General features: G+C 43.3%; 2 protein-coding genes across 2 annotated transcripts; both read right to left on the reverse strand.

Annotated features, from left to right (window-relative positions):
• Positions 1–1,443: 1,443 nt before the first annotated feature.
• Positions 1,444–3,347, reverse strand: LOC137072123 (zona pellucida sperm-binding protein 3-like). Its single transcript, XM_067440337.1, has 8 exons — positions 2,737–3,347; positions 2,550–2,668; positions 2,361–2,464; positions 2,118–2,295; positions 1,928–2,045; positions 1,781–1,860; positions 1,620–1,708; positions 1,444–1,546 (listed from the first exon to the last, which is right to left on the reverse strand). Exons 1-8 carry the CDS (start codon positions 3,310–3,312, stop codon positions 1,467–1,469), a joined length of 1,344 nt encoding a protein of 447 aa, XP_067296438.1. The 5' UTR covers positions 3,313–3,347; the 3' UTR covers positions 1,444–1,466.
• Positions 3,348–6,422: 3,075 nt separating this feature from the next.
• LOC137072124 (zona pellucida sperm-binding protein 3-like) lies at positions 6,423–8,327 on the reverse strand. Its single transcript, XM_067440338.1, has 8 exons — positions 7,716–8,327; positions 7,529–7,647; positions 7,340–7,443; positions 7,097–7,274; positions 6,907–7,024; positions 6,760–6,839; positions 6,599–6,687; positions 6,423–6,525 (listed from the first exon to the last, which is right to left on the reverse strand). The coding sequence occupies exons 1-8, from the start codon at positions 8,289–8,291 to the stop codon at positions 6,446–6,448; spliced, it is 1,344 nt and encodes a 447-aa protein (XP_067296439.1). The 5' UTR covers positions 8,292–8,327; the 3' UTR covers positions 6,423–6,445.
• Between the last annotated feature and the right edge of the window lie 3,055 nt (positions 8,328–11,382).

Genomic DNA, 11,382 nt, shown 5'->3' on the forward strand with positions numbered 1-11,382 from the left:
GATCGAATTCATATGTGGTAATAAATCCGATATGATTCGGATGCGTGCATTAGCGTCTGCCATGTAAGCGGTCAAATCGGATATTCCCCAGTAAATGCGAGTCGTACGTCATTGAAAAAAGGACGGAGGCGAATGACGTCAACTCAGGTGGACACAAACTGCGATCCAGTGTTGCCAAGTCTGCGGTTTTCATGCAGAATTGGGCTACTTTAACACAGTTTTGATTTGCAATTGGGCAGCTTTTGTTGTGAAAACCTGGCAACCCCGTCAAGGGCTCTCCTCTTTTTCTCCGCATTAAGAGAGAAATGTTTTGCCAAACTAGGATGTGTGGAACAGTGCAGAGAGCAAAACATTGTGCAATCATTTTGTCTGCGTCCATTGCATATTGCGCTGTTTTACTTCCTTTCACCGATTAAGAACGTCTTGGGCTGTTTTGCCAGTGTACAGTGTAAATGCAAATATCGGATACGGGTCGCTTTTGAAAAGATGATGTAAGCGGGTCTTCAAAAAAAATCAGATATAGTCACCAAATGGGAATTGTGCCTCAAGACCTGCAATGTAATTGCAGCCTTAGTCATCACATTAGCTCCACCCACATCCTGCCTTTTTGCCCATTTTCAGTCTAAATAAAAGTTTGTTTTTTAATAGTACATTTCAAGAACCCACAGTCACTTTACAATGGAATTCAAGAGTACAATCAAAAGACAGTCAGCCTGCTCATTATAACAAACAACTCCAGATAGACGTTATACAGTCAAAGAGAAGAATAAACAGCAACTAGTCATGTAGCATGACAGAGGTGAGAGATCACTTGAAGGCAGTGGCAGTACAAGAAACATTTACTGCCCAGAGAAAATGAGTGAGTTTTGGGATCTATAAAGCATCTGAAGTGTTGGTGCATTATGGATAGCCAAGAGCAGCTTATTCCATAATTTTAGGGCCAGTGACACTAAGCCCTTCCTGCCATAGTAGAGCATTTAAACTTGGGTACAAGCAGATTGTCACTGCTGGACCTGAGGGTCTGGGCAGGAACATTGTTGAACTAACTCAGCAAGATTGTGGCGCAGGGCCATAAGCTTTCAAAGGAAAACTAACAGTTTAAACTGGATGCAGCTGGCCACAGGAAGCCAGTGAAGTTGGTTGAGGATGAGTGATGGACAGATTTTATCCAGGAATGACAGCCAAGGTGGCAACAACCAGCTCAACCCTACTTTACGCGGTCGCAACTCCTTTTAGAATCCTATGGGTCAGTCATCACGGCCATTTTTCTTCTTTACAGTCTAGTGTTGCAACAGGCCTAAACCTACAAATGACTGGAGCAAAATACCAGTCCCCACACAGGCCAGTAATAAAAGCCATTTTGTGGAGCATATTTGAACAGTCAAATCATGCAACGTGGCTAGATATGTTTAGTATTGTGCCAATAAAGACAAGACACAAACCTATAAAGAGCATATTTTATTAAATTATACTGCACTTCCAGTTACTTTTTGGCCATAGTCCTTAACATTGATGGGGCCGACAGATGCCTTTTCCCATCGTAGATCTGAGAAGAAACAAAGGGTTCGTGAGAACTAAAGCCATGAAAGCGACAAGAAAAAGTTAGAGTTAGTCCATACCCGTAAGCAGCCGATCACTTCCACTTCTGACGCTACAAGTGGAGTCACAGCAGCCGCACACCTGGTCAGAGTCATCTGCGGACACCCAACTGACAAGAAACACCCTCAGGTAAGTTGATGGCAACCAGTTTACCTGTACACCCATCTAGCAGGCAACATACCCATTAGCAGAGAATGAACAAGCTTTTTGCTCAAAACTTGGGGTTGCTGCAGCCGCCTTCAAAACACATGTGATGTAGACCTGCAAAGACAGTTATTAGTACACCATGGTAGCAGATCATACAAAGAGTTGCACAACTAACACATACCAGTCCACTGTCTGCTTGCTGGAACCTGAACGCCTCTAATTGAAACCGCAGCTTATCACCTTGAGTCCGAGGCATAAAGTGAGATGTGGAGCCTGTGAGCTTGGCATCAACCAGGCACCTGTAAACCAAACCCAGTTAGAAGACCTGCAACCTTACTGGAAGCCAGTATACGCGAGGTAGCGCCTCTTACCCATTATTCTCAATAAAGGAGTATCTGGGGACAGAAGCAACATCAGGGACAGCAGTAGCCACGCAGCTGTCCACAAACACACGGACGGGAACATGGCTGTACAAACGCACTGATGCTTCAAGATTTATCACGTCACCCAGGAAGTACTGGTTAGAAGGTCGCTCAAACAGCCAGTCATCTGCAAAGAAAGGGTCTTAGCACAGGTTCACAAGCATGTTACAAATGTGTTTGGGATACACCAACCAGTCATGAGCCTGAGGGAGAAGACAAAGATGTCCTCCGCAACCTTAGTTGAGGCATATGGGATCCAAGTGGGCAATAAGGCGTCGCTGCTCACATTATGTGCTCTGTAGGAGTTAAACAAGCAGTCATTTAGTGTCCATAAATGTGGGATCAGCAGATCCAGCGGGTCTCAAATCATTTAATCCTCACCTTGGATAATGACACTCGATACCAACCACTGCACTACGGCTCCTGACAATAGGAACACCATTAACTGCTTGTGGGGTGTAGATAATGTTGAACGAATAGACAAGCTCATCCCCAGTCACCTAAAAAGAAAGGTTAATGGAATCAATCACGGATATTTTCTGTGAGTAACACCAAAATAAAATCTTACCATTGATGTGCTGCTACATCCATGCAGTTCAGACTCAAAGATGAGCACTTGAGCAGAAGGATCCTCTCCAGTTGCAGTGCAGCCTCCCAGTGTAAAAGCAGAGGACGACAGTGGGTGTCCAGTCCCAAAGAAGTCCTTCATCACTTCCACATATACTGAATTCTCTCCACACTGAGCAGCTACACTGTTGGCAGGGACAGGACGCGGCAACTCAAAAGGAACGGCGGGTGGCTGCGGTTCCTCTGGTAGACTTGGAAAGCTCCACGTCAGTTTTGCTACTGGACCCTGCAACAGCTCTTTTGACTGAACACCCATGAAATCTTGAGATTGCTTTCCGATGTCAGTCCTGACTGGTGTCTGGAGAGGAAACTGAGCGGGGAATGTTTGTGGCGCAAACACAGGTTTACTGGAAACCACAGACATCCTGGAATCAGCCTGTTGAGAAGCTTGAGCTAATGCCCTAGGCCTAAGCTCACTTGGACTGCGATTATGGGCTGCTCTTGCTCGCCATTGTGCATCAGAAAATCCAAGAGCAAGAATAACCACCAATCCAACTCCAACCTGCCAAAACCCCATTATTGCCAAGCTTGTTTCAACAACACTTTAGGGTGCTACCATCCAAATTTATACAGATGTAAATCAGCATGGCTCCTCCTTTCTCATGAGGAGCATATTTTTTCTCTGCACCTGCCAATTTACTCAATCAATATGTCACAGGTGAAAATCATTAATTCTTCATTACTCGGGATTGCATGAAGTACCAAATAAGAGCAGGTTATTGGTAGCTAAACCAAAAGCTATCTAAAACTCCGGTTATAAAAATACCCCGTGTTCCGTGTGGACTAGGCCTCAAATAATAAAGTTGAGTATGTTGATAGTCAGGGCCCGTATTTATCATGCCTCTGAGAATTCCTCACAAGAACACTGCTAAAGTCACGTTCACACCAACGCGAATAGAGCGTCTGAAGTGAATGATTTCCATGTTAAGTCAATGGAAAGGAGCGTTGACGCGTGTCTGGAGGTCCTGTGGCGAGATGGATGCGTTTGGCGCGATGGACGCGAATGACGCAAATTTGCCGCGAACTGAGCGTCTTGCGCGATGCGCACGTTTTGCGCGAGTGTTGTGTTTTGTGCATTCACGCGTTTGAAGCGAATTCGCGTCTGATGCCCAGAGTCGAAAAATCTGAACTTTGGCATCAATTTGGCGGCGAGTTAACCAATCTGGAGCCTGCTTGCTGCTGTCACGTGGTAAAGTGACGTGATCAGAAACCCTGCATCATTTAAAAATACTATATTTTTGTCACTAAAATGTAGTTTTAATGCTTCTCAGTTGATAATGTAGTTGTTTAAAGCTAAAATATGTGATTTATTTAAAGAGAGCTCCTATTTAAAAAAAAAAAAAAAAAAAAAAAATCTTGCGTTTTTGGAGTTGTGAGATCAGCTCCAAAACTCAGCGCTCGTTAACCCCGGCGAGAGCAGCCTTTCCTCAGCCAGTCCTTCTGGCGTTTGCCGCTGGCTCGGATGTCTCTGTAGTGGTTAAACACGAGATATAATCTGTCTTGTGAACATCTAATGGGCGATCTTTGGTCCAATTAATCTATTGTTGCCTACCAAATCATTTCGACTGAGGGCAAAGGGAAGTTTCTTAACGTTATTTTTTTTTAAGGATATGCACGAAGTGAAGATATTTCCAGGTAGTGCGTTGGCTGAACCAAATTTGTGTGGCTGTTAATGCTTAATATATATATATTTTTTTGAAAATGAAAAGAGGCAGAGTGGTGTTTTAGGACAGATTTCTCCTGGAACGCCTTCGACGCGCATCTATTTCGCTTCAAATGCTCGATTTCTACGCGCGTCCAAATAGCTGCAAATGGATTCAAAATGTTCACGCGTCAAACTACACGTGGTAGAAGTGATTTTAATGCTCAATTTGCGTGTGGTGTGAACGTAGCGTAAGGCCTTTAGCCCCACTCTACCCTACGTCTAATTTTGCCCTTCATGACAACTGTGAGGGGGTGAATCTTTTTATAACTCATTCACTTACATTAAAGCCTTGAAGTTCGGCATAATTAAGGGCATGGCCACTTGGAGTGACAGGTGAATTGTTGTTTGTCTGTTATGCCCCATTTACACTGCATGGTTCAAGTGACCCAATTACGATTTTTTTCCTCTCATGTGGCACAGATCGGATATGACATGTGAACTTGTAAGCAGTAAAAAAACGGATGAATTCCAATATCCTCAGATCGAATTCATATGTGGTAATAAATCCGATATGATTCGGATGCGTGCATTAGCGTCTGCCATGTAAGCGGTCAAATCGGATATTCCCCAGTAAATGCGAGTCGTACGTCATTGAAAAAAGGACGGAGGCGAATGACGTCAACTCAGGTGGACACAAACTGCGATCCAGTGTTGCCAAGTCTGCGGTTTTCATGCAGAATTGGGCTACTTTAACACAGTTTTGATTTGCAATTGGGCAGCTTTTGTTGTGAAAACCTGGCAACCCCGTCAAGGGCTCTCCTCTTTTTCTCCGCATTAAGAGAGAAATGTTTTGCCAAACTAGGATGTGTGGAACAGTGCAGAGAGCAAAACATTGTGCAATCATTTTGTCTGCGTCCATTGCATATTGCGCTGTTTTACTTCCTTTCACCGATTAAGAACGTCTTGGGCTGTTTTGCCAGCGTACAGTGTAAATGCAAATATCGGATACGGGTCGCTTTTGAAAAGATGATGTAAGCGGGTCTTCAAAAAAATCTGATATAGTCACCAAATGGGAATTGTGCCTCAAGACCTGCAATGTAAATGCAGCCTTAGTCATCACATTAGCTCCACCCACATCCTGCCTTTTTGCCCATTTTCAGTCTAAATAAAAGTTTGTTTTTTAATAGTACATTTCAAGAACCCACAGTCACTTTACAATGGAATTCAAGAGTACAATCAAAAGACAGTCAGCCTGCTCATTATAACAAACAACTCCAGATAGACGTTATACAGTCAAAGAGAAGAATAAACAGCAACTAGTCATGTAGCATGACAGAGGTGAGAGATCACTTGAAGGCAGTGGCAGTACAAGAAACATTTACTGCCCAGAGAAAATGAGTGAGTTTTGGGATCTATAAAGCATCTGAAGTGTTGGTGCATTACGGATAGCCAAGAGCAGCTTATTCCATAATTTTAGGGCCAGTGACACTAAGCCCTTCCTGCCATAGTAGAGCATTTAAACTTGGGTACAAGCAGATTGTCACTGCTGGACCTGAGGGTCTGGGCAGGAACATTGTTGAACTAACTCAGCAAGATTGTGGCGCAGGGCCATAAGCTTTCAGAGGAAAACTAACAGTTTAAACTGGATGCAGCTGGCCACAGGAAGCCAGTGAAGTTGGTTGAGGATGAGTGATGGACAGATTTTATCCAGGAATGACAGCCAAGGTGGCAACAACCAGCTCAACCCTACTTTACGCGGTCTCAACTCCTTTTAGAATCCTATGGGTCAGTCATCACGGCCATTTTTCTTCTTTACAGTCTAGTGTTGCAACAGGCCTAAACCTACAAATGACTGGAGCAAAATACCAGTCCCCACACAGGCCAGTAATAAAAGCCATTTTGTGGAGCATATTTGAACAGTCAAATCATGCAACGTGGCTAGATATGTTTAGTATTGTGCCAATAAAGACAAGACACAAACCTATAAAGAGCATATTTTATTAAATTATACTGCACTTCCAGTTACTTTTTGGCCATAGTCCTTAACATTGATGGGGCCGACAGATGCCTTTTCCCATCGTAGATCTGAGAAGAAACAAAGGGTTCGTGAGAACTAAAGCCATGAAAGCGACAAGAAAAAGTTAGAGTTAGTCCATACCCGTAAGCAGCCGATCACTTCCACTTCTGACGCTACAAGTGGAGTCACAGCAGCCGCACACCTGGTCAGAGTCATCTGCGGACACCCAACTGACAAGAAACACCCTCAGGTAAGTTGATGGCAACCAGTTTACCTGTACACCCATCTAGCAGGCAACATACCCATTAGCAGAGAATGAACAAGCTTTTTGCTCAAAACTTGGGGTTGCTGCAGCCGCCTTCAAAACACATGTGATGTAGACCTGCAAAGACAGTTATTAGTACACCATGGTAGCAGATCATACAAAGAGTTGCACAACTAACACATACCAGTCCACTGTCTGCTTGCTGGAACCTGAACGCCTCTAATTGAAACCGCAGCTTATCACCTTGAGTCCGAGGCATAAAGTGAGATGTGGAGCCTGTGAGCTTGGCATCAACCAGGCACCTGTAAACCAAACCCAGTTAGAAGACCTGCAACCTTACTGGAAGCCAGTATACGCGAGGTAGCGGCTCTTACCCATTATTCTCAATAAAGGAGTATCTGGGGACAGAAGCAACATCAGGGACAGCAGTAGCCACGCAGCTGTCCACAAACACACGGACGGGAACATGGCTGTACAAACGCACTGATGCTTCAAGATTTATCACGTCACCCAGGAAGTACTGGTTAGAAGGTCGCTCAAACAGCCAGTCATCTGCAAAGAAAGGGTCTTAGCACAGGTTCACAAGCATGTTACAAATGTGTTTGGGATACACCAACCAGTCATGAGCCTGAGGGAGAAGACAAAGATGTCCTCCGCAACCTTAGTTGAGGCATATGGGATCCAAGTGGGCAATAAGGCGTCGCTGCTCACATTATGTGCTCTGTAGGAGTTAAACAAGCAGTCATTTAGTGTCCATAAATGTGGGATCAGCAGATCCAGCGGGTCTCAAATCATTTAATCCTCACCTTGGATAATGACACTCGATACCAACCACTGCACTACGGCTCCTGACAATAGGAACACCATTAACTGCTTGTGGGGTGTAGATAATGTTGAACGAATAGACAAGCTCATCCCCAGTCACCTAAAAAGAAAGGTTAATGGAATCAATCACGGATATTTTCTGTGAGTAACACCAAAATAAAATCTTACCATTGATGTGCTGCTACATCCATGCAGTTCAGACTCAAAGATGAGCACTTGAGCAGAAGGATCCTCTCCAGTTGCAGTGCAGCCTCCCAGTGTAAAAGCAGAGGACGACAGTGGGTGTCCAGTCCCAAAGAAGTCCTTCATCACTTCCACATATACTGAATTCTCTCCACACTGAGCAGCTACACTGTTGGCAGGGACAGGACGCGGCAACTCAAAAGGAACGGCGGGTGGCTGCGGTTCCTCTGGTAGACTTGGAAAGCTCCACGTCAGTTTTGCTACTTGACCCTGCAACAGCTCTTTTGACTGAACACCCATGAAATCTTGAGATTGCTTTCCGATGTCAGTCCTGACTGGTGTCTGGAGAGGAAACTGAGCGGGGAATGTTTGTGGCGCAAACACAGGTTTACTGGAAACCACAGACATCCTGGAATCAGCCTGTTGAGAAGCTTGAGCTAATGCCCTAGGCCTAAGCTCACTTGGACTGCGATTATGGGCTGCTCTTGCTCGCCATTGTGCATCAGAAAATCCAAGAGCAAGAATAACCACCAATCCAACTCCAACCTGCCAAAACCCCATTATTGCCAAGCTTGTTTCAACAACACTTTAGGGTGCTACCATCCAAATTTATACAGATGTAAATCAGCATGGCTCCTCCTTTCTCATGAGGAGCATATTTTTTCTCTGCACCTGCCAATTTACTCAATCAATATGTCACAGGTGAAAATCATTAATTCTTCATTACTCGGGATTGCATGAAGTACCAAATAAGAGCAGGTTATTGGTAGCTAAACCAAAAGCTATCTAAAACTCCGGTTATAAAAATACCCCGTGTTCCGTGTGGACTAGGCCTCAAATAATAAAGTTGAGTATGTTGATAGTCAGGGCCCGTATTTATCATGCCTCTGAGAATTCCTCACAAGAACACTGCTAAAGTCACGTTCACACCAACGCGAATAGAGCGTCTGAAGTGAATGATTTCCATGTTAAGTCAATGGAAAGGAGCGTTGACGCGTGTCTGGAGGTCCTGTGGCGAGATGGATGCGTTTGGCGCGATGGACGCGAATGACGCAAATTTGCCGCGAACTGAGCGTCTTGCGCGATGCGCACGTTTTGCGCGAGTGTTGTGTTTTGTGCATTCACGCGTTTGAAGCGAATTCGCGTCTGATGCCCAGAGTCGAAAAATCTGAACTTTGGCATCAATTTGGCGGCGAGTTAACCAATCTGGAGCCTGCTTGCTGCTGTCACGTGGTAAAGTGACGTGATCAGAAACCCTGCATCATTTAAAAATACTATATTTTTGTCACTAAAATGTAGTTTTAATGCTTCTCAGTTGATAATGTAGTTGTTTAAAGCTAAAATATGTGATTTATTTAAAGAGAGCTCCTATTTAAAAAAAAAAAAAAAAAAAATATAGCTGCAAGCAGCCATTATCGGGGCCAAGCGCAAAGAAGAAGACAAGACATGCCAGCATGGCTGGAAGTCTCAAGCCAACTGCAACAATGAGCCATTAAGGACCTATTAAGTTGATTTTAGGCAAAATAGCAGTCAAATTTTAAATACAGTCAATAATAATGGTTTAATGGTTTATCACTTTCGACCAATAGGTGTCACTGTTACGAAACTGATGTGGTTTAGTCAGATTGAGATGACAATGACACATGCAAAGTTTGGTGTCAATATGTCAAAGCATTGCAGAGATACAGCCTCAAGAGTAATTTTTGCATCATGGCTCAACTCTGTTGCAGTGGTATATGAAAACTGTTTTGTCTATCAATCCGAAATCCATAAGTATTTGTCAGCATGGTCTGAAGACGATACGGATCAATTTTGGTGAAAATCGGACAAACGGTCTAGGATGAGTTTGAAAAAGTAGGTTTTTAACAAATAACAAGACGGAGGACAGATAGGTTTGCAAAATATGGCACAATTGGTATCCATGTTCTCGGCATGAGCCATTGACTGTATTATGACCAGTTTCATTACAATGGGTTAATTTAATCAAAAGTTATTCGCATTTCTGTACATTTTATTACAACTTTTGACCACAAGGTGGCGCTACCCCGAAACTTTTTGAGTATCTTCAGGACATGGAGCGGAAGACACATACCGAGTTTTGTAACGATACGCTAATGCATTCTTAAATTATAGCATTAGCATTTTAAACCATAATACTGCATTGAAGTCAATGGGAATTTCATGTTTTGTTTTATTATAGCGCCACCAAGAGGCACAATCCCACCAATTTTTTTATGTGTCCTCATAGTGAGCCCATACATATGTGTGTCAAGTTTGGTGAAAAAATCTCATTTTGTTTTGGAGTTATAGACATTTATATGAAAAAACACGTAAAAAAGGACTGACACCTGACTTTGATTGGATTTTACTACCCCTTACTATCAATATTTTGAGATTTGGGCATTAGCGTATAGCTATCGACCTATGTTTCCGAACTTCTGAGGCTGGTTTCGTCTCGATCGGACTAGCGGTTTCGAAGATATCAGCAAATGTTTTTTAAGCACTAAATTACAACTCTGCGCAAACCATATGCCGAAACCTGGCAAGTCTGGTATCGTTGGAGTCGGCAAGGATTCAGGAGACCAAAAAACACACTCCCATCAAAATATGTCAACCACACCCAAAGTTATAAGCGTTTGAAAAAAAAAATTCTCCACTAGGTGGCGCTGTTTCGAAACTTCTCAGGCTACTTCAGGGCATCGTGGTGATGACCCATACCAAGTTTCATAACAATCTGTTCATGCGTTCATAAAATACAGCATTTTTGCACATAATTCAAAATGGCCGACATCCAAAATGGCCGACATGGTAAAATTGGATATCAGTCGACTCGGCATGACGCCCTGAATCTAATGAGACCAATTTTATGATTTTTGGATAAACGGTTCAGAAGTTATAAGCCAAAATAGGCATTTTTCGTATCTCCGGACAGGTAGGTGGCGCTGCGCCGAAACGCTGCATGTTGCTTCAAGTCATGCTTGTGATGACATGTACCAAGGTTGGTTTGAATACGATAAAGCGTTGCGGAGATATAGCCTTTAGTGTGTTTTTGCAACCTCCACGTAAAATTTGTTTGTGCGTTTATTGAAAACGATTGGACGAATCAACTTGAATTCCATAACTTTTTGTCAACATGCTCTGAAGATGATCTGTTTCAATTTTCGTGAAAATCGGAGCAACGGCCTAGGAGGAGTTCGAAAAAGTAGGTTTTTCAGAAAATTCAAAATGGCGGGAAAATTTGCATACCGGAAAATGACATCATAGGGTGAAATCGAATCGGCTTGAGCCAAGGAATCCGATGAAAAAAGAATTTTGTTTCTAGCCCTTAGGGGTCAAAAGTTATAAGCATAAATATGAGTGAAACTTTGGACAGGTGGTGGCGCTAGAGGGATTGAGTTAGAGGCACCAAATTTGCTATAGTGACAGCTCAGACTGGCCTCTATGAGTGTGCCAAATTTCACAACTTTTTACCATACGGTTCTATGGGCTGCCAGAGACTCCTATGGCGGAAGAAGAAGAAGAAGAAGAAGAAGAAGAAGAAGAAGAAGAAGAAGAAGAAGAAGCAGAATAATAATAATAGGAACACTAACGATTTCAATAGGTGCCTCCGCACCTTCGGTGCTTGGCCCCTAAAAATCTTGCGTTTTTGGAG

Source organism: Pseudorasbora parva, chromosome 3 (genome assembly GCF_024679245.1).
Source record: "Pseudorasbora parva isolate DD20220531a chromosome 3, ASM2467924v1, whole genome shotgun sequence".
Taxonomy (NCBI): Eukaryota; Metazoa; Chordata; class Actinopteri; order Cypriniformes; family Gobionidae; genus Pseudorasbora; species Pseudorasbora parva.